This window comes from Rhinolophus sinicus, linkage group LG02, assembly GCF_036562045.2.
Source record: "Rhinolophus sinicus isolate RSC01 linkage group LG02, ASM3656204v1, whole genome shotgun sequence".
Taxonomy (NCBI): Eukaryota; Metazoa; Chordata; class Mammalia; order Chiroptera; family Rhinolophidae; genus Rhinolophus; species Rhinolophus sinicus.
This window is the reverse complement of record NC_133752.1, coordinates 115,286,976-115,310,646: the sequence shown is the minus strand read 5'-3', so window position 1 is coordinate 115,310,646 and position 23,671 is coordinate 115,286,976. Positions and strand designations below refer to the sequence as shown.

General features: G+C 45.4%; 2 protein-coding genes across 6 annotated transcripts in view; both read right to left on the bottom strand.

Moving 5' to 3' along the window:
• Window positions 1-6,667, bottom strand: part of CEP83 (centrosomal protein 83) — a 186,608-nt gene extending 179,941 nt beyond the window's left edge. The window contains exon 1 of the mRNA XM_074325264.1: window positions 6,484-6,667. The gene's annotated coding sequence lies outside the window, so the exon portion shown is untranslated. The remainder of the gene's footprint in view (window positions 1-6,483) is intronic.
• Window positions 6,668-15,101: 8,434 nt separating this feature from the next.
• Window positions 15,102-23,671, bottom strand: part of TMCC3 (transmembrane and coiled-coil domain family 3) — a 250,045-nt gene continuing 241,475 nt past the window's right edge. For all 5 annotated transcript variants that reach the window (XM_074325262.1, XM_074325263.1, XM_019710312.2 and 2 more), the window contains exon 4: window positions 15,102-19,527. In XM_074325262.1, the coding sequence (XP_074181363.1) occupies window positions 19,225-19,527 (303 nt within the window). In that variant the 3' untranslated portion in view covers window positions 15,102-19,224. The remainder of the gene's footprint in view (window positions 19,528-23,671) is intronic.

The window sequence follows — 23,671 nt, the reverse complement described above, 5'->3', positions numbered from 1 at the left end:
CTGCAGATCACTTTGTAGCTCCTACCAGGTAGTTCCCGGCCAGTCACAGGCAGTGGCGGACCTGGGCCTGCACTGGAACCCCTTTCAAGATGCCCCAGAACCAACATATTTGGGGGTTGGCTTCAGACCACAGCAGAGCACTGCCCAATTAGCCCCACAGTGGAACCCACAAAGGGTGGTCTCAATAGGTAACAGAGCCAGCTGGGGCACATCCCACTCAGTGGTGTAAGCCTCCTGCACAGCAGCCCATAAGCTGTGGACCTGGCCAAACCCCACAGCCAGTCAGCCAGAGGGTCAATCCCACCTACTGACATGTCAATAGCAATAAAGGCTCACCTATAATAGGAGGGCACACACAACCCACACAAGGGACACTCTTGGTGCTCCTGGTATAGGTGACAAAGGAGACTGCCATTGGGCCCCATAGGACACCTACCACATAAGGTCACCTGGCCAAGACTGGGAGCCATAGCAGATTTACTTAATACATAGAAACAAACACAGAGAGGCAGCCAAAATGAGGAAACAAAGAAATGCATCCCAAATGAAAGAACAAGAGAAAAATCCAGAAAGAGAACCAAATGAAATGGAGGCAAGCAACCTACCAGACACAGAGTTCAAAACAATGGTTATAAGAATGCTTAAGGAACTTAATGAGAACTTCAACAAAGAGATAGCAACCATAAAAAAGGACATAGAAACCATTTTTTAAAAGCCAGTCAGAAATTAAGAATACAATAACGGAAATGAAGAATGCACTAGAGAACATCAGCAGCAGACTACATGAAGCAGAGGATTGAATCAGCAATTTGGAAGACATGGTATCATAAAACACCCAATTAGAACAGCAAAAAGAAGAAAGAATAAAAAAAAAATGAGGATAGTTTAAGAGACCTCTGGGACAACATCAAGCATAACAAAATTCACATCATAGGGGTACCAGAAAGAGAAGAGTGAAAGCAAGAGATAGAGAACCTATTTGAAGAAATAATGATTGAAAACTTTCCTAACCTGCTGAAGGAAATGGTCATACAAGTCCAGGAATAGCAGAGAGTCCCAAACAGGATGAACCCAAACAGGCCCACCCCTAGACACATTATAATTATGACAAAGGTTAAAGACAAAGAGAGAATTCTAAAAGCAGCAGGAGAAAGGCAACTAGTAACTTACAAGAGAGCTCCCATAAGATTGTCAGCAGACTTCTCAACAGAAACTTTGCAGGCCAGAAAGGATTGGCATAAACTATTCAATGCGATGAAAAGCAAGGACCTACAAACAATACTACTATACTCAGCAAAGACATCATTTAAAATCTAAGGACAGATAAAGAGCTTCCCAGGCAAGAAAAGGCTAAAGGAGTTCATCACCACCAGTATTACAAGGAATCTTAAAGGGACTTCTTTAAGACAGAAAAAAAGATAAAAAATATGAATAATAAAATGGCAATACTACATATCTATCAACAATTATTTTAAATGTAAATGGATTAAATGCTCCAATCAAAAGACATAAGAGGTCTGAATGGATAAGAAAACAAGACCCATACATATACATATACATATACATATACATATATATAATATATATACATATATATTATATACACATATACAAAATAATTTATGTACATATACATAAAATAATACTGAATGTCAAAAAAGATAAAAAATAATGATACATCTATAAATGGAATAGTACATAGCCCATAAAATTATGTTTAAAACACTTTAAAGAAAAAGAAAGATGGGTATGATATCTGTTAGATGCCTTACTCAGTAAAAACAACAATAAAAAACTAAATATTTAATCATTTGTTTTTTCCCCCAGCTACCTAAAAATATCCTTCACACTGAAATAGCTGCTTCAAGTTCACCATGCCAACATGTCACAAGTTTTTCCTACTGTTTCCTCCCTCTTCTGACTCCCCATGTCAGTTAGGAATGCCTCATGATGTGAAAAATGGCCACTAACAGGAGCTTAAGCAGGAGAGACGTTTACAACCTCACATCACAAGAAGTCTGCAGGTAGCTGATTCTAGCATTGATTCTGCTGCTCGACAGAGCTGACAAGGACCTGGCATCTTTTCATTTTCTGCTACCATCCTTAGCACGTTGGTTATTAGTTTTCATTCCTGTCACTTCATGGTTACAAGGTGGTTGCCACAGTTCCAGGCATCATATCCTCATAGAAGGCAGGATAAAAGGGAGAGGGACAGTAGTTAAGAGGCTGTTACAATTGTCCTGGGCAGAACTGAATCAGACCAATGTAGTGGCAGTTGAGATGGAAAGATGACAAATTTAAGACAAATTTAGAAGGTAGAATTGATGCCACTCAGAGGCAATGATGAGGAAGACGGCTCTGAGACTTCTAGCCTGGGTGACAAGGTAGGTGATTGTGGTAACTTCAATGGAAGTAAAGAGAACAGCTCTGGTGTAAGTGAAAAGCAATGACCTTGATTTTTTAGTTTAAGGATCTCTAGGGACATTCATGTACAGATATTTTATAGGCAACTTACAATTGTATACATAGCTGAGAAAAGAGGTAGGTACTAGCTATGCAATTGCGGTAGTATTTGTCACACAGGTGATAGCTGAAACCAGGGAGAGTGTGTACAAAGAAGGTAGAGTGGAGAAAATGGAGCTACAGAATGCTGAAGAGGGACGGAGGAGGAAAAGGAGACCCAGGAGCGCAGTATTAAGGAAACCCCTACGGCAGGACAGAAGAGCAAGGAGAGGTCTGCAGTGTCGCTTGATCTAGAAATCAAGTAAGACCAGGTCTGTGAAATACATGCTCTGCTTTTGGCAATTGGGTAATTGATGACCTCACTGAAAGCAGTTTATGGGCGGGAGGCACTGATTCTATTTTATAGTGATTTGAAGAGTCTTAGGAAATAAGGGAGTGGAGATTATTTCTTCAGTGAACATATTATGAGGTGTGGGCATAGGATTGATTCTGGTCCAGGAGCTGTAAGGCTGGTCTCGTTGGGGAACTTGTAGGAGAGATTTTCCTCTCTTTAAAAGGCAAGAAGTGAGTGAGGAGAGCATACAACTCCTGTTGTGTTCTCTGTGTGAAGCTGTGATGGCTGGATCTGGGGCAGTCATTCTGCAGCTAGAAGGGGAGACACCACTGATGCACTGAGGCCAGCAGAGCAGGATAGGACGAGCTTGGTCAATGGCCTTCACTGAGCTGACGAACTAACCCTGCAGCCACCGAGGTGAGAAAAATAAATACCTGTTGCTTAAGCCACTTTTATTCTGCTTGTAAGTGGTATGTTGAGCACATTGCTCATGAGATGTGATAAAAATAAACTATTGTTGCTTCTCACAATCCCCGGAAACTCTTCCCTGGGGATGATATCTCCCTCCTCCTGGTGAAACCTCTGGCAGGCCCATGAATTTAATCCTCACCCTTAGGTAACAGACAGTCCAAAGTCACTTTGTAGGCAAACAGTCACAATTCTCTAAACAAAATGGTCCAGGATTAATAAAAACCCTGAGCCTGATTTCACATCATAGAACTCCCCTCCACTGCCAGGCTGAGCCAGGCCCAAAGCCTGAGGTGGAAAAGGATGCATGGTTGGCTTCTCTCTCTTTTCCACATCATGCCTCTCCTTCTCCCACCCAGTTCTTATCTCTATTAACCCGCAAGAGTGCATTTGGTCCCTTAGGGTCAGGGTATGGGGAGGTGAAGGCGAAAACCATGGGGAAGGTCTTTCTTGAGCAGGTCCTGCTATGAGCCTGCTGTGCCTCTGCTGTCTTGGCAGATGTGAAAGCTGACTTCCTTACGGGTGCTTCCCCTCTCTGGAGGTTCTTCCCTGAAGTTCCCTTGATGTGAGGGGATGCATCTGTCCTTAGCCCCACAGGGAGGCTGCACCCACCTCTAGCTTCCTTCTGCTGTGATTCCCTCTCACCCCCACCCACTGGCTCGGTCCAATTCATACCATGCAGATGTGTCTCCTATGTGGCCCGTGTCGGGCCGGTGGGAAACCCTGCATCCTGGTGCTGACCCCAACATAGCCCTGCTCTCTCTGGCAGCCTCAGGCCTCTTACGCTTCCCACTTGTCAGTGAAAGCTCTCTTCAAGCCCTGCTTTAAATTGAGGGCAGCAGAACCCTCACCCCAGCCACCTCAGAAGAAAACTGAAGAAAAAACCAATTCGAGCATCCTCTCTCTCCCCTGTCTCGATCCTTTTCTGTTCTCGAACTGGCAAGGGGTTCAAGAGCTTATGACACTTCTCAGTTACTCCCTATGGAAGTTCTACATCTAATGACCTGGCTTTGGAATTTTATTTTATAGTCTGGCATCGTTATCTTTTATATTTTGGGGAACACAAACATTTAGCCCATGACGTGTATGTATGTATGTACACATATCCTGTTACATATTATACACACATGCATAGATCCACGTACAAATGCTACATGTATTCCCCACCCCCGTCCACTGAGAGGACCTGAGAGTAATGATGCCCCAAAAGCAAAGAGCAAAGCTAGAGCACAGATCTTGGCTTTTAAGTATCATTTTCCACTAAGAGGAACCAGAATCCTTGCAAAAATGGCCATTTCCAGATGTAGAGTGGAGAAAGTGTAAGAGGAACCTAGAACATCTTGTGCCAAAAAGCAAAGGGTACTCAAACAATGATGAAGACATGTCCAAAGGACAAAAAGACAGCTTGAATGAGTTCCCACTGGCCAAACAGGGGACAACGTGTCATTCAAATTAATATTATGGATTCCAACTAACCCTTTGAATAAAACAGGAAGCTATGATTCCATACTGATATAAGAGATCAGACAATTATGTTCGCGAACTTATCCTAGAAAAAGTGCTACATGTCTCATTGCTGAAAATCACTACGGTCACCTTCGAAATACTCTCCTTGGGAAGCTATGCCCTGGCGCCAGTGCCTAGTCCACCCTTCAAAGCAATTTTGGAACTTTCTGGCATGGCCATCAGAGCTGTTTTCGTACTACCCTTGATGTCCTGAATGTCATCAAAATGTCTTCCTTTCAATATTTCCTTTATTTCTGGGTAAAGAAAGAAGTCACTGGGGGCCAGATCAGGTGAGTAGGGAGGGTGTTCCAATACAGTTATTGGTTTCCTGGCTAAAAACTCCCTCACAGACAGTGCTGTGTGAGCTGGTGCATTGTCGTGATGCAAGAGCCATGAAGTGTTGGCGAAAAGTTCAGGTCGTCCAACTTTTTCACGCAGCCTTTTCAGCACTTCCATATAGTAAACTTGGTTAACTGTTTTTCCAGTTGATACAAATTCATAATGAATAATCTCTCTGATATCAAAAAAGGTTAGCAACAGCATTGCAATGAGTTCGCCAACTTAATTGTCTGACCTTCTAAATAAATAAATTGAAAGTTTGATGAGGAATTGGAGGCATAAAGTACGTCCCCACAAAATGCTTATTAATGACCAAAGGGGAAAAATGTCTTTACAGTGAAGGAGCCTTGGAGCTACCACCTTAATCAAGTGATGAAAGTGAAAGTATCAGTAACGGGAAACACCGAAACTGTGGCCCATCTGATAGGATACAATGAAAACATAGTGTCACTTCTGTCATATTCCTGGAAAGATGTTTAACCTGAATCTAATCATGAGGAAACACCAGACTGAGGGACATTATACAAAATAACTGACCTGTAATCTTCAAAAGCGCCAAGATCATGCAAGTCAAGGAAAGACAGAACAATAACTGCTTCATTCAGAAGGAAACAAAACAGATAACTAAATGCAACTTGTAATTCTGGATGGGATCCTTTGGCTTCAAAAGACATTATTGGGACAACTGGTGAAACTTGTATGGAGTCTGAGGATTAGATGTCAGTAATAGATCCATTTAATTTCCAGATTTTGATGATTATATTGTGGTTTTCTAGGAGAATGTCCTTATTTTTAGGAATTACACAGTAAAATATTTGTAGGTGATTGGCTAGCAGGTTGGCAACTTACTCTCAGGTGGTTCAGGAAAAACAGAATTCTTTGTACTGAAATCCAACTTTTCTTTCTCTAAGTTTGTGATTTTAAAATTTAAAAAACCACAATAAATTCTATTTACATATATGAATGAAACGTCCCTAAATCTATGGTATGCGAGGTTATACACTACATATTTATTTTATCTGTGCACTATAGTGTGTAAATACACCCTATATGTAAATATGTAGTTCTGGGACCTAGAAGCGGCCCTAGACCCCCCGCTTCCTGAATGGGAGGCTACAGGCCCTGGAGTGCGAAGGTGGTTCCAGGGACACAGGCCAGAGTAGGGAGGCTGGGCCCCTCACCATAACACCTAGCCACCCTGTTAGCAGGGAATGGCTTCCAAACATCCTAGGAAATTCACAAGTCAGACATTCAAGATTTCCAATATTCTTGTCCCACTGTCCTCAGAAATAATGGAAATCCCAGAAATTTTCCTATTTCAAGACGTATCAGGCATGTCACAGAGAGCTTTGTGCCCCCGAGGGCACACTCACCTGGCCTGGTGGTTCTGTCAGACAGACGCGGGTTTTGAGTTTCAACTCCACCATGTTCGAGGCTCAGTTCCGTCACATGTAAGGTCAGAAGAGGACAACAGCTTCTTCCCAGGGCTGTGGTGGCGATCAAGTCACGTAACACACATTTTTCGTGCTGAGTGACATGGTCAATGAACAGAAACTGTTTTTCTTTATCAGTTACAAGTCTGTGTGTCCTTGTTTTGATTCCAGAAATGTGGCCACAATTTTGATAAAAGTAAAAAGTCCCGAGAAAGCCAGTCTGGGGCTGGGCACTGAGGTGTGCTCTATTTTTAGCCAGGGTGGAATTTGGACTCTAGCAAGGTTTTATGAGCCCTGCTTTATGGCCCCAGACTGCTTTCTGGTACAGAGTGAAGGGAGACTGGTGGGGTGAGGGGAGAGTAGTGGGGTGAGGTGAAGGCAGGGTGAGGGGAGAATGCTGGGGTAGAATAAAGGTTGGTATCAGGGAAAGAGAAGTTGAAGGAAAGCTTTTCAGAAGTGGCACTGTTCTAGTTAGGTACCTTTATTCCTTTGCTTTGGAGGGATTTCTGGTAGAACGGTTGAATAAACCCAATCCATATTCAATAATATACATTGAACGCCACCTGTGTAGCAATGGCAGATAAAGAAGAAAGAGACACAGTCCCAGCCCACCAGTTCTCACAATCTAGTGGGGGAAGGAAGGTAGCCCCACTAGAGGTTTCCTTCTCGCTGGACACGGCTTCTTGTTGACTGAATCTACTGAGCATCAGCCACCGCCGAGCTCTCAGGGAGGTCCTAGGGGAGGCCTGGATGAGTAGGTGTGGCTTGGGCTACAAGGACCTCCCTGTGCTAGAGGAGACAGACCTGAAACCAACCCTTGCCAATCACTGGGATAAAGGTACGATGACAGAGCACTGCTTTACAGAGTACAGAGTGAGGAGAAGCACCTCCTAACCCTCTGAATGAAACAGGGAACTATGATCCCATACTGATATAATACACGGGAAGTTTGATGAGGGGTAGAAGGCACAAAGTACCTCCCCCGAAGGCTTCACAGAGCTGACATGTGAGAGGGTCTTGAAGAATGATGAGAAGGAATGTGATTACAGGTGAAGGAAGCATGCATACGTCACCCAAGGGTGTGGAAAGCTAGGTGGTTGCAGGGCCAGATGTGGGGAGCCTGGGCCAGGAGGGTGGGGGACGAGGCTGGGGAGCTGGGTTGGCTCCAGTACAACAAGGACCTTGTCGGCTTCACTCAGAAATTCAGATGTGACCCTGTGGGCAGTGAGGAACCACTGAAGAGTGAACAGCAAAACAGGGTGATCTGATTTGCATTTGAAAAAGATCATACTGCCTGTCCCATGGGGGACGGACGGATCAGGTGGGGGCAAAACCGGAGACTGGGTGAACCACCTAGGGCTGCTACTAGTCTCCTGGAAGAAATGGTGGTGTCCCGAGCCACTGTAGTGGCGGGTGGGATAGACTGGGGTGGACAGTTTGGGGTTCATCTAAAAGGTAGGCCTGAAATGACTAGGTGGGGCTGGTGTGGAAGAGGAGGGTGGCACTGAAATTTCTAGTCTGTGTGGATGAGTGGATGGTGGTGGTGCCTTTACTGGAATTGGGTAGCACAGAAAGGGCGGATTTGGTGCAGGGCTAACCAACGAGCTTGGTTTTATATATGTTGAGGTGCCCTAAGGACGTCTATGCAGAGATGAAGGGTAAATCATTGGAAATAGGGGATTGTGGCTGAAAAAAAGCAGGTGCTCACCACATAATAGTTGCACAGGTGATGGCTGAGTCACAGGAAGTTTGTAGAAAGGGGATGAAATGGAGAGAGTGCAGCCAAAGAAGACGGGAAGTGGCAGGAGCCGGAAGGGGGGTGGCAAGGAGCACCCAATGGGAATGAAATGCTTCGGACTGAGGGGTGCATCACGGTGGCAGGTGATGTAGATGTTAAATGAACTTAGACTACAAACCATGCACCAGAGAAGCAAGCAGTCGTGGGGGACCCCAATGAGAAGTGTTAGGTGAATTTTGGGGGCTGATACTAGCTTTTAGTAGATTAATAAGCCCTGGGAATGGGGAGTTGAGACTATTTCTTTAAGAAACGTGGTGAAGGGAGAGAGGAGTAGAGAGTTGAGGAAAGGCAGGATCCAAAAAAGTGGGTTTAGGATAGCAGCAGTGTAGACAGCTGTGTAGGCTGAAACGAATGGGAAAACAGGCATGGAAGGCACAGGACTCGATGACTGATGAGAAGTAAGCTCTCAGAATAGGCGGCAAGACAGTGGCCATAGGGGGAGGGTCTGTGTTGGACAGGGGGATGGGGAGAAGTGAGGAAGGGGAAGAGGAGGAAGCAGCTAAGTGAGCTCAAGCCTGAATGGGAGTCTCAGTGCCCGGGGGAGGAAGAGCTCCTGGGGAGGGAGCTCCAGGAGAAGGGGCTGCTTTCCTCGGCCTTGTTACAGGGAGGACAGCAAGGCCCGGCTTCTGGGGATGCTGTCTCCTCAGCTGGGCCTGTGGGCGTGGCACAGGTGCCGTGAGCACCTGGCCTGACCCAAGGTTGTGTCACGGCAGGGGAGCATGGGCCAGGGCCGGGGTCAGGGGGCAGAGACTGCCTGTGTGAAGCTCTTCAGGGATTCGGGGGAGGCAGGGGGAGGCCATGTGTGTGCTCAGAACTCAGCACCCGCGGAGGGTTACTCACTGCTGACTCAGACCCAGGTGCTCATTTGCATGCTATTCATGTCAAGCCAAATGGAGCAGGAACACCTCATCCCCTCTCCCAACAGAACCACCCAGATCTTCCGAGTGCTCCCGCTGTGGGGCTGAGTCTCTCTGACCTAGAAATATTTCCACTTCAGAGCGCTCTACTCAGTTATGCCCACATGGCTGTCGGGAAACTGCGCTGGGAAAACAATACTCAGGAAGTTTCTTTCCTCTCTAAGAATCCTGAAGTGAGTTTTAATTTTGGCTTAAAAGCTCAGAGCACAGCCCTTACTGCTGCCACACACGAGGTAAGACAAGTTCGCGAACCCATCCTAGAAAAAGTGCTACATACCTCATTGCTGAATATCACTACGGTCATCTTCAAAGTACTCCCCTTGGGAAGTTATGCACCGACGCCAGTGCCTAGTCCACCCTTCAAAGCAATTTTGGAACTCTTTTTCTGAAATGGCCATCAGCGCTGTCGTCGTATTACCCTTGATGTCCTGAATGTCATCAAAATGTCTTCCTTTCAATATTTCCTTTATCTTCAGGTAACCAAAGAAGTCATTGGGGGCCAGATCAGGTGAGTAGGGAGGGTGTTCCAATACAGTGATTTGTTTACTGGCTGAAAACTCCCTCACAGACAGTGCTGTGTGAGCTGGTGCATTGTCGTGATGAAGAGCCATGAATTGTTGGCGAAAAGTTCAGGTCGCCTAACTTTTTCACACAGCTTTTCCAGCACTTCCAAATAGTAAACTTGGTTAACTGTCCAGTTGATACAAATTCATGACGAATAATCCCTCCTATATCAAAAAGGTTAGCAACATCGTTGCAACAAGTTTGCGAACTTAATTGTCAGACCTCAAGTATTCTATTATATTTTTGTCTTCTCTCTCCTCCCACTGGAATGGAATCCCTGTGAGAATGAAGCAATGTTTTTTATCCCTGTGCCTAGAACAGTGCCTAACATATAGTAAGTGCTCATTAAACACATTAAATAACTGAAGGCCCCATTTCAAGCTCTTTATCTAAACCTTACAACTATAGGCATTTAACAGTTTAGGAAAGGAAGATTCTGAGAGGTTATATATTTCCTCCAGGTTAATCCGACTGGAGGTGAAGAGAAAGCCCCCTTAGTTTCAAGCTGGGCTTCCCATATGTTATGCAATAATTCAGAATCTACTTTAGTAGTTTGTTAGGCAATCATTCCTGTGAAATTGATTCATGCTAACTGAACTCTGATAAGAACATCCTTGACCAAAAAAAGCAAATGTACTGATTTATATTCAAATATAAATAACTGCCAATGAGCTGAAATGCTCTGACCAGCTGGACAGCTAGTCTATCCCCAATAGGAGAGGTCTACTGAGGAAGCCAGACCAATACCCCCAGCTTGGCTAGGAGAGTTGAGGACACTCAGGGAGCCCATGAACTGCTCTGTGACCTGGATGCCCAGAATAGCCACTGCGGCTGGTCAGTCAGGATCCCTGCCTGCAAGAGGACCAACAACGCACTGCTGCCCACTCTCCAGCTCAGCAAGAGAGCAAGCCACCAGCCGTCAGCCTCCTTGTGTCCTTCCAGCTTTTTCTTTAAGGAAAAAATACTTGAATGACTGCATGAGCCTCTTCCATTCCAACTCCACGTCTGGTTTTCACTGATTGTCTTAGGTTTCTTGCTGACTAGGGGAAAACCTAAGCATAGCGGAAAGTCATCTGGCAACAGTTCTGACCAGAGTCTGGGTGTCATGCAGGGTGTCTCGTCCCGCTCCCGGCACAAGAACACAGGATATGCTGAGGCCAAAAAGGAACACCCAGGGAGCCATGGATAGGGGAGTCATATCACTATATTCTCGATGGCAGCTGGGTTGGAGACACAGGAAGCAAACATCTGCCAGTATCCCAACGAGGGGTCTTCCTGCACCCCAGTCTCACTGGTGGCCGGGCGAGACACAGGAAGTAGGATCCACATGATCCGCAATCCGCAGTCCACTTCTCTGGCAACCAACCAACCACCCCCCTAGTGTAACCATGGCATTTATATTAGTGGTCAATGGCTAACTGGTTATAGCTGATGGCCAACTAGTCACAGCTGATGGCCATCTACGACCTGAGCCAGCACCTTTCCACGTGCCACCGAGAGCCTGGAAACTGCTCTCTGGGACTCTGTCCCCACACTCTATCCCCCAGGGTCTTGCCTTACAATCTACACTACAAGCATCTTCCGTGAGGGGCCCTGTGTCAGGAAACCAGCTCACGAGAAAAAGTTTCAGTCCAGCTCAAGTAATGTCCCAGGGGGTGTCCCTTGATGTCCACTTACTTTCTGGCACAGCCAGAGCTCCCAAGGCATAGCCAGGGTTCTCACATATTCTCGCCGGTGGCCAGGCGAGACACAGGAAGTAAACATCCGCCTGTACCACAACAAGGGGTCTTCCTGCACCACAGTCTTGCTGGCGGCTGGGCGAGACACAAGAAGCAAACATCCACTAGTTCCACTACATGGTAGTACATTCCCAAGCAAACAGTCAAGCGGTCCATCAAATCACGGATGGAAGGCAATTCCCCATAGTCCACAGTCATTCGCGAGGGTTGCATGTTGGCCTCACAATGTGTGCCCTCTCTGCAAGGTGAGGGCTCCAAATCCTCCCCAACGTGGGGGTGAGGGACGACCTTGACCTCACCCGCATCCTTCACTGAGGAGTCAGCAAGCGTCTCCTCCTGGGACCACAAGTCCCGCATCTGGGCTGCCTCACTCAGCAAGCACTTCCCAGCCCACACGGCTGCAATGACCTTTGCTTTCTCTGGCCTATGCTGGTTGGAGAACTGTCCACATCCTCCCACCCCTCCACGGGGGTCCAGCTCAGGAGAACAGTGGCTACTGGGCACCACACACTGTGTGGGGGCCACACATCCTCCTGCCCAGAGTCAGACACCATTCTTACCTGGCCGGAATCCTGCTCACCGTGCCAGGTGTCTGATTGGGTGGAGGCCTCAGTGTAAACTGTCCACAACTCTAGGAGCCCATGACAGTGGCAGACCACCCAAAGGAAGATGATGCTTGCTTTGGCCAATAGAGCGGCGTGCCATCCGGAGGCTCGAGAGACCCACCACTTCACCGAGGGGTCACGTTTCTCCCAAGCAGATCGCATTTCCTGTTCCTGGCACCACTCCTCGCGGGCTTCCTGAGACTGAGTGTTCATATGCACAAACTGCTTCACCACCCTTCGAAGAGAAGAGTTCTGGCTGGCACCATATCCTGCTCGTGAAACTGAGCTTTCATACATACAAACTGCTCCATTACCCCTTTGGGGATTCTGGCCGGCACCATATCCTGCTCGCTGCGCCATGTGTCATGCAGGAACTCTGGTCCCGCTCTCCACACCAGAATGCAGGATATGGTGAGGCCAAAAAGGAACACCCACGGAGCCATAGATAGAGGAGTCATGCCACTATAGTCTTGCTGGCGGCTGGGTTGGATGGAGACACAGGAAGCAGTAGCACACGATCTGCAGTCTGCTGTCTGCTTCTCTGCGTGCCAACCAACCCACCAACGTAGCCATGGCAGTTATATTAGTGGCTAATGGCTAACCAGTAACACCTGATGGCCAACTAGTCATAGCTGATGGCCATCTACTACCCGAGTCAGCGCCTTTCCATGTGAGGCCGAGTCTGGAAGCTGCTCCCTGGGACTCTGTCCCCACACTGGGGAAGACCACAGTGAAAACAGGCTTTTGTTTGTGTCCCTGTTCGCTTCAGCCACTGTGCGGGGGGATGTATGTGTCCTGCCTGTGGCCTAAATTTGGAGGGGGAGGGGTGTCTGTCTTATAGTCCTCTGTTTCCTGCAGCTACAGAGCCTGGGCTTCAAACCACGGGGCTTAGTAGGATGAGGGGGTAGTCATCAAAACCACTTTGGGGAGGAAACACCTTTCCCCCTTTGGGGGGAAGGCTTGATCAGCATCACTGCTTGTGATGTGGGCAGTCCAAGAATCAGATAAGAGTCCAGGCGTCTGAGTTTTTCTGGCAACTGGAGACCCTTAGCTGTTAGTACTGACCAAGGCACGACTTTGCTTTCTTTCTACTATAGGCACACCTCGTTTTGTCCTTCGCTTTATCATGTTCACAGTTGTAGCATTTTTACAAATCAAAGGCAAGACTCTCCATCAGTAAAAAGATTACAACTCGCTTTACTGTGATACTTTATTGCAGTGGTCTGGACCTGAACCCATGGTATCTCTGAGTATGCCTGTACTCCGCAGCTTATTTTTAAGAACAGAAAAAAAAAAAAAAAAATCCAATTCCCAATGCCTGAGCCAGAGTAGAGTAACCACCAACAAAACAGCTGTTAACATGTTAAGATGGCTGACGCTCGGTTCTATTAACGGCTTCAGTCAAGTAAAAGTCCTGGCAGGGGAGAAATTCTGGCTGGCTTAGCAAGCAGAGAAATTTCCGAGGTAGCCACCACAGATGGTAGCAGATGTCGTGAGCACAGAGCAGAAGCCACCAGGGACTTCGCCGTCTTCAGAGCTAAGCAAAAAAGCAGATAATATTCAGCCAAGCCAACTGCCGATCAGACACCCCAAGAAGCTCAGGAAGCCAGGGAGGGTGTAAAAGTTTCTTTAATTAACAGCTTTCCATCCTCTTCATCCACAAATCTGTCGGCCTATGTCTCTTCAAAGACCTAGGAGGCCAGCTTCAGGTAACTATCCTTACCACAGTATGCCAGTGGTGCAAAGGTGTGAATGCACAATTTGCAATGACAGTATTGACTGCTCTGGTTCTAGGGTGAAAAGTGACCCCTTCTAGGGGGTCAGGGGACAGGGTGAAAAAGGTGAAGGGATTAAGTACAAATTAGTAGTTATAAAACAGTCACGGGGATGTGAAGTACAGCATAGGGAACACAGTCAATAATATTGTAATAACTGTGTATGGTGTTAGGGGGATACTAGACTTATTGGGAGGACCACTTCGTAAGTTATATACATGTCTAAGCACTATGCTGTGCACCTGAAACTAATGTAATACTGTCAACTGTAATTGAAAAAATAAGTAAGTGACCTCTTCTAGGTTTCCAGGAGTCATTTACCTGGCAGGAGCTGAGAACAACTGAGTGACTAAAAGCCAATCACTGAGTCCCTCCTACTGCAGCGCCAGGGCAGTGGCTCCCAGTAGGTTCCAGTCACACCAGCGGGGGCTGAGTATTAGCGCTGCATGTTGCTGCGTTATTTAGCCCCAGCTTCGTGTGTGAAGCCAGATAATAGTGCCTTCTTACTGAGCGTTAGGACACTTACATTGGATGTTGCATGCAAAGCATATGGCACAGAGCATCAGATACAGCAAATGCTCAAAGAACGGCAGCTGTCATCCCCATCTACGAAAGCCCAGAAAGGGGCTGTTCGGTATCACCATGGTCCTTCTGTGTCCAATTCCTACCTCATGGTCATACCTGCTAGAAGGTAACTCCCTCCCCACTAGGGCTTGAGGGACGGGCTGCACACACACACACACACACACACACACACCCCGACAACTTTTTATGAAATTAGTTTAAAAGCTGATGGGGAAGAAGGGATGACTAGGTGGAGCAGAGGATTTTTAGGTGTGAAACCTGTGATACCCTATGGTGGGTACATGTCATCATACATTTGTCCGAAGCCAGTGTCCAAGAGTGAACCCTAATGTAAACTACAGACTTGGGGTGATAAAGTGTTAATGCACATACGTTAATTATAATAAGTATACCCTCTGCAGGGGTTGTGGATAGTAGGGGAGGTGGCATGTGTGGGGACATAGGTGGACGGGAAATCTCTGCAGCTTCCCATCAAGTCCTCTGTGAAGCTAAAACTGCTCTAAAACAAAGTCTATTAAAGAACTGACACGCACATACACAAACAAGTCTGCCATTGATATCGGCTCTGACAAATGTGAAAATTTAACAAATCTAGCTTTTTATTTAACATCAAAGCTAACATCAAGTGTTTATTTAAAAAAATAATGGCACCTGCTTTGAATGGGGCAAAGGTGTACAGATAATTTGCAATTTTAGGCTGACATGAAACTATGCGGTATCCCACAACAGGGAAATCCTGCAATAGATCTCACAGTGAACATTTCCAGTTTTTACTTGCAGAACCACTAACTACTGTCTAAACACAGAGCACGTTTTCTTGAGAGATTTCTCTTAGGACAATCATAGCAAGACATGCTTTAAATACATAAATTAAAATTGAAACACATAAATCATCGGTAAAACAATCCAGGTATATTACTTCCTAGCTCCTGATAAGCAGAGAACTGTACTGACTTTAGAAAGTTATAGATTAGTTCTGCTTTGTATCTCATCGGTTATGAAATTCTTATTAACTGTACCTTTTTTTTGGCTTCGTTACTACTTCTGATGTAAACAGGCCAATCTCATCGTTTTCGGTGACTTATCTTTTTAGACCAAGTCTTTCCTTAGCATATGTGCTCAACTTCTTGAAATACCTCTCTCCAGATAAAGCCTTGAATTTTAAATAATGCCACTTTGTCCTACCACTGGGTTCTCAAAATTATAGAAATATGTAAAACTATTTAATCACATATGTTCACATTAATAAGTATTATTCAATTTTTTTCCAAACCAATACAACTATACTTGGATTCAATACAAAACAGTTCCCATTCAATGCAAAATAATTTGGTATTTAAAATCCAAACAAAAAGGACAAAATTAGTTGCCCAAGAGAAGCTAGTTCCTGATATGCCAAAGGAATGGCGGGGCAATTGCGCCACACAGTAGAGCGATATTTCAATGAAAACAAGAATGACAAAGCAGAAGGGCTAAAATCAGATGAATGCTAATTGACAGAAAAGGATACAGCATTATGGGCTGAAATGAAAAGAGGACGGGTGTAGAAGATTTCAGTTTATCAAGAGATCACAGCGATTATGTAAGTAAAACCACTGATGGTACACGCAAAAAACCTGGGATTAAACCTTTCATGGCTCAAAATCCGCAAGGGAGCACCTGTATTTACTGCTTCATTGTGGGTTTGAATTCCTTTTTGTGAGGGGAGGGAAGGATATTTTGTTCTGACTTAATCATACTCAAAAATATATGCTGCAAATAAACAACTCAAAACTCACAAGGGAGTTATTTTTTGGTTTTTGTTTTGTCCTCAGCAAACTATCATCCTGGTGATCATGAAAATAACAGGTCACCAAAAAATCCAGTGCCAGAATGCAATGTCCAGCATTTAAAATCACTAAGTTCACTGACTGAGCAGGTGCTTACCCATCTCACAACTGCTTTTCATCTTTAGAATGTATGCACAAGATGTTTACTACCAATGCAAGGTGGGCAAAGGGATTTGTTGACTTAATTATAAATTAAATATCCAATTCCAGGATATGTCGTAGCTGGATCACTATTTTTAATGTATACTTATAAAATTTTATTTAATAACCTTACGCAGTGAAGAAAACAAGCAGTGGGAGGGTTTATTCTTTAAGAAGAGTCAATAATAAACTACTGAGAGTAAAAGTCTCCTTGGAGTATATTATCTTATTAAAAACCTCCGTGACGTTTCAACAAGACTCTAATATGTTGTGTAGGTTGAGCATATCCAAGTGAAAACAAGATTATCTGATGTCTAATGAGAATCACTGAAAGTATGAATTCTGTAAAAGGAATTCGCGATCAGCTGTGACGATTTAGACCCTACAGTGTTTCAGAACAGAGCCAGTTTCTAGCAGCTTGTTAACCTTCCTGAGCGTGCTGCTTCCCACGTCCCACACTGAGGAGACACACTGATCGCAGGTCTGGGAAGTGCCAAAGCTGACGTGCTAGGCTGACCCCCAGGTGGCCTGTGGTGGCTGGAGGAGAAGGCCAAGTCTTCTGAGATCCTCCCAGAGCCCTTTCCTCAAGGGCTGGAGCACTCATCCATTCTAAACTAATAGCAGCCTCTACACCCACCCTAACCCCTGGCATGTCCAAAGTGCCTCAGAAAGATTCACAGAAATCAAGAGGGGCCCACACAGGACCCAGCTTGACGCAAGGGTGTAAGTTACACCCAGCCTCAGCCCACAGAGAGAGGCATACTGGCCATTAAAATACAAAAGCAAGGGAAGCACACATCGTTCTTCCTTCCGTCCTTCCCTGGATCTGGAACCTGCTTCTGTCCCCTGGATTTGACAGATCACTGTGTATTTATGGCCAACTTGGGAGACCAAGGGAGAGACCGACAGTGAACCGGGACACAGCCATGAGATGTGGGTGGGACGAGGAACTCCCTCTTCTTGGAACCCAAAACACTTTTTAGCCCATGATTTCACAAATTCTTATTTATTGTTTTTAAAAAGCTCGAGTCTGGAATTAGATAATGGTGATAGTTGTACAAGTTTGTGAATTGATTAAAATCACTGATTTATAAACTTGAACAAAGTTTGAGTGGCATGAGTCTCACACACGCACTGCACTTGTACCAAAAAAGCTTGACTACTCCAATCCCGCAAACCATGTCACACTGTCACATTGTTTCAGGAGATTTCCCTAAGAGCAGCTGTTTGCAAAATATTGCACTTAATATACATCCAGGAGACTTGATGAGTTTTGGAAGAAAATATACAGTAACATGCCTATTTCTGCCTTCAGATAATGGAGTGGGTGTGGGAGGAGGGGCTGGACATCAGTTTCCATTAAATTCTTCTGTGTCTTCCTTTTATGTACACAGAGGAACAGGTTTAAAGGAAAGTATCATCTGGGCTGAAGACAGTGAATGGCATCCTCAAAATAGGCCAGATGTTAGCTTTTGAATGCTTTTACCTCAGTGGAAATGTGGCCACTCTGTTATCGTGGAACTTATCTTCAGTGAGATCCTGAGTGAGATGGTAACTGTGGCTTAGACACCGGATCTAACTTATTTTACTCTGGCCGGTCTTTCAGGGTCCTAAGAGGACCCTCTCTGTCTTCATCCCAGTGAACTGCTCCCACTGATCCAGCAGCCATCCAATTAAATCACATGTCATATTTCCCTCCTGCTTCCAGTGTTCTTACCTTAGTGTATTTTAGCTTTATAAACTGTGCTTCTGTTGTCTTTCTTGAAGGGAAAAAAACAACAACCCTGCATCATGAGCATCATGTATTTTCATTTACTGAGTAGGCTTCGCAATCCCTCACAGACCTGGGAATAAAGCGAATCACATCCCCAAAGGGGGTTTATCACAATTAAGATTTGCTGGAACACAAACCTCCGGAGTCGTGCTTACAGGACCCCAAATTAATACAAAAGTCACAGTCTGATGAGGGATTTGGAAGCATTTCTACATGCTTGGAAGGCTGAGCCTTCAATAGCCAGGTAAGACGAAATCAGGTGTCCAACTCCCCGGGTTGGCAAGCGCCCATTCACACTTCCTCGTGTCTTACCGTTTAAAGTGCAACAGAACAACTAAGACTTTGGATGGAAAAACAGGTGTGTAGTAAGATTTCCATGTGACAGAGAGTCACACACCACAGGCCACCGTGGACACTGGGCACTAAGGGACCTGTGGGACAGCGGCTGGATTACATGGGATTTACTGTATTTCCACAGGCCACGAGTGCTCAACACGGCCAGTGCCCGCGCTTCTTCCCCTCCCTGACTCGTGCCACATCCTGGGTGTTTACAAGACTCAGGGAAAATGCAACCACTAACAACGGTGAGCTCCATTTGATAGACTTGAGAGAGAAAGAGGTGTAAATTCCCTTTTGTTCTGGATCACTAATTAATTATGCCAAATGCTCAATAACCAGAGGTCTACCACACTGGTCGAGTCAGGTGGGCAGAAAATCTGGTCTGATTAAGGCAGTGAGCAACGTGGGGAGAGCTTAGAAACAGATTCACGTTAACCGGGTCTAGGGACTGAGCGGGCAACTATTACCGAGTTAAGTGTAGTTATTTACAACGCACAGTCCCAGGCCTTCGTGTCATCTTCAGTTGGCACAACTGTTCATTTTCAAATTTGGTAGTATGCACAGTTTTCTGTAAAATAAAAACCTGAAAGAACCTGAAGGCAGGGACCAGTGGCTTCATCTGGGTATTATTATTCTTTCTATGGCACACAGAATATGGTCCCAGTTTTTACAAAATATCGCCAGGAGAGTCACAGCAAAGAAGGTGCCAAGGATGTGGAAGCGGCTCTTCATCATGGGTGAGACGAACTTGGCGATGGTGGACACGCACACCAAGATGACGGTCATGAAGGCCAGGACCACGTTGATGCACTTGCCCAGGAGGACCTTGGCATTCACCGTGTCCGTCTGCAGGGCTTGCTGCTCTTGCTGGTGGAGCTCCAGCTTAGAAATGCGCGTCTGGCAGGATTCCAACGCTTCCTGTGGGCAAGAGGGAGAGTGAGGATCAAATGCTGTGAGGCTACCGCTACACGTGAGCGCCTGCCGCCTGCCCACGGCACCCCCAGCTCCGAACACTGGATGCCCATGCAGCTCCACACAGCCCGTCTGACTGTGATAACCATGATGATGATGGACAAAGAAGTTAAATGAGAATCCCAAGGCTCATTTTATCCTGTTATTCAGAACACGTGTGCACTACCATAAAATGCAATCAATGAGGAATTATGGGTGAGCATTTTGACTCCACCTACATATAAAATAAAGTGCATAAAATATTGGCATCTATTGGTACCACGAAGGGCAAACCAGAGGAGGGGTGGGGTTCCATTTTAGGACAGTGGTCTACTCCCAGCCATGGAGTAGGTGACATCTCCAATCGCGAGCCCTTCTTTCGCTGCTCACAGACTGTGCATCCATTTACAGACTGGCAGAGCATGGAGGGACAAAGGTGGGGAAAGGACTGACCGTGGGACAGCTGCTTCCACCTGTGCTGTGAATGCTGTCACTCAGGACGCCAGACAAGGCTACGTATTCTCCCCAGACCTTGTTCTTTCCAAGGCTTCAATGACTAGGACAGAGATATTCTGAGTGTACCTCTAGCCCAGCTGCGCCTTCTGAGATCGACTCAGTATCTACAGGTCTCCATTTCAGCTTCTTAAAAGCACCGCAAATGCAACATGTCCAAATGTGGCCTCAAGTACTGTACCTTCTCCCTCACCGGCCATGAACCCCGTCCCCCTTCCTGTTCCTTTTCTCAGAAAACAGCACCCATCTGACCGGTTCCTCACAGCAAAAGCCTGCGGGGCATTACGGGCCACGCCTCTCAGCAATACCCTCATGCAGCCCTGGCAATGCAACATCCAGCGTCTATCTCAGCCGGTCCACTTCTCTCCCCTCCCAGTCTGCACCCCAATCCAAGTCGCCAGGTCTCTTGTCCGCCCGCAGTAACTTGACACTGATTTCTTCACACACCCTCTTGATCTTCAACCCCAAGAATCCACTTTCCTACAGCAGCCCAAGTGATCTTTGAAAGATGCATATCTGATGTCACTCCTTTTTGTAAGACCTTTTAAATCTTAAACATGGCTCAGGCCTAGCCACTCTCTCTTGCCTCACTTAATGCCAGCCTTTGCCTACCTCACTCACTGTGTTCTGGCCAGATTGGCTTTTTAAGGTTCTGAAAAGGAGCATGTTTGGGGCCTTTGCACGTGCAGTGTACTGAGTCTAAAATGTCTGCCTCCCCACTACTCCCCTCTTCACCTGCGGATCTCCCATTCATCCTTCAGGTCTCACATCGATTAGCACATCGTGAGGGAAGCCTTCCTGGACCCAACAGACCACACCAAGTCTCCCTCTAACCCTCCTCCCCAGTCAAGAGACCACAGCTGCAAGAGGGTCAGGACTAGGCCCATTCGGCTGCTGTCATCAGCACAGAGCCAGTGCCGGGCAGGCAGCAGATGCTACATACGGGCTGAGTGCTCACGAGACTGGGTTATGGGGCATGAGGCCCGACAGAGAAAAACCTTTAGTTTCTTGGAAGACAAAGACCTAAGAAGAGGCAGTACAATGAGCCCCTTTTAGTTCATAGCTTATTATCTAACTTATTCACCAATTAGGTGTTTGCGCAATTAAAATACAGTCGTCTTTTCATGGTTTAAATGGCTCCAACATGATTTGCTTTTCTTCTGCTGAATGTACTCTGTGGGCCAAAGAACAGGGTTCACTGTTACTATAGTAATGTTGTTTCATTACACGGGCTACCAACACAAAAGGTAAAACGTCTTCATGTCTTCACATTCTAAAAAGTGCTGGCTTTCTACAAGAACAGATAAGCGCCCCAGAAATCATGCATTCTTTTCAAACACTTGGGCCCAAGATTTCCTTCATTTTGGACATGGCATGGAGGTGACAGAATAAGACAAAAGACCAACATTTTAGGTAAATTCATTCATCTTTGGGTAGATGAATGACATATATAAATAAACTGACCCTAGTACTGACGTCAAATTTTTTACTGAAAGAAAAGCCCAAGAAGGTTACGCAATGAATTGTATGGAATTTTAGTCACAACAGCCACCAGGAGACACTTCAGCCCCACAGTCTTTAGTATGATACTTCCTTGAGTCGAATATTTAACTTATTGGGGATAAAGACAGAGGACAGGATTATCTTTAAACTCTTTTAATTGGGAGTTCAGGGTAAAAACACCCCCCAACTCATTTGCTTAAAACAACAACAAGCCCTAAATCCCTGTAGGCGCTAGCCAACTCTCATCTACACTAGCCCACCCCCTTGCATAACCCTGCCTATGAGAACAAAAGAAACAAGAAGTAAGGACCAAGTTGAGCAGGCCCAATTGCTAAAAGCCCTGAGAAATAAGGCTACTCACCAATATAATAAAAAGAATGGCCAGCATTTATTTTTTGACTGCTTATTGTGTATCAGGCAAAGGTTTAAGTACTTTACATTATTATCCCATTTAATCCTCTCAACAACCTTTGGAGGTGGAGCTCATTAATCTTTCCATTTTTTAGATGCGGAAACTGAGGCACAGAGCGCTGACTTGTCCAGGGTGACAGTAAGGAGTACAGCCAGGATTCTAACCATCCTAACAAGGAGGACTCTCCACTCACTCACAGGTGTCCTCGCTGCACTTCTGAACTAGGGATGAAACCAAAAAATGTTGACATGAACTCTTCTGAACTTTTAGGCTCCCTATGGGCAGTCCCTCCTTTTATCTTACCCATTCATCCCTCAAGTATATTTCTTTAAAAAAGGAAAAACAATTATTAACCCAAACTATGCCCTAAATAAGGAAAACAGATATTTAGAATAATCCAGTGGCATCCCAGATACGTTCTAAAACAATGATCTAATAAAACTGACTACGTGGTTCACCTGGCAACACTTAACATTTAAATGGGTTCACTTTTTTTAAGCCAGCCTGTGGTGAAGCTGTCTCCTAACCCAGAGCAGGGGCAGACACGCTCAAGTGTCCTCTGTAGACAAGCGCTGATTACCAGCTCTGCCTGATGGTTTGGCTCCGAAAATTGTCCAAGTTCACAGCTGGGATTACTGTGTTTCCCCGAAAATAAGACCTACCCCGAAAAACCCCAGTTAAGATCATCAGCCAGACGGACGCATTTAGTGTATTAATGACTATGTTCCAGAAGAAGATGACATGACTGTAGTTGAATAAATGTAGATTGTTGTACATAAAAATCTCAGACATCCCCTGAAAATACACCCTAATGCGTCTTTTGGAGCAAAAATTAATGTAAGACCCGGTCTTATTTTTGGGGAAATATGGTATAAGTACTGGTCTTATTTTTGGGGAAACACAGTAGCACAGGCTCAGCCCTTGACACAGAGTGAAACAAAACACAAGTAGTTGAGACTCCAGCTCACACACTGTGGGAGGAATCTCTCTTTTTGTTTCAGTGTTCTCCCTTGTGAAGTGGGGCTGGAGAAAATAGTCACTGGCTACAAAGAGAACTTGTAAAAGTGAAGCTGAACGTTCCCTGAAGGGTACACATTTCTGTTTTTCTAAAAAAGACGATCAGTCTGTTTTTTTAAAAAAGGCGATCAATGGGAATGTAAATTGGTGCAGCCACTATGGAAAACAGTATGGTGGTTCCTCAAAAGTTAAAAATAGAACTGCTGTATGACCCAGCGATTCCACTGCTAGGTATATACTCGAAGGAAATGAAATCAGTATCTAGAAGAGACACCTGCACCCCCATGTTCTGCACTATTTACAATAGTCAAGACATAGAAACAACCTAACTGTGTACTGATGAATGAATAAATAAGGAAAGTGTAGTACATACCCCACAATGGAATATTATGCAGCCACGAGAAGGAAGGAGACCTTTCCTTCTCACGTTGTCATTTGTGACAACATGGATGGATTTTGAGAGAATTATGTTAAGTGAAATAAGTCAGACAGAGATACTGTTGTGATCTCACTTATACGTGGAATCTAAAAATCTGAACTCACAGAAACAGGGAAGAGACGGGTGGTTGTCAGAGGTGGGGGGTAGGGGGTGTGGGCAAAATGGGTGAAGGTGGTCCAAAGGTATCAACTTCCAATTAAAAAGGCAAGGTTCATCTTACACTTAAA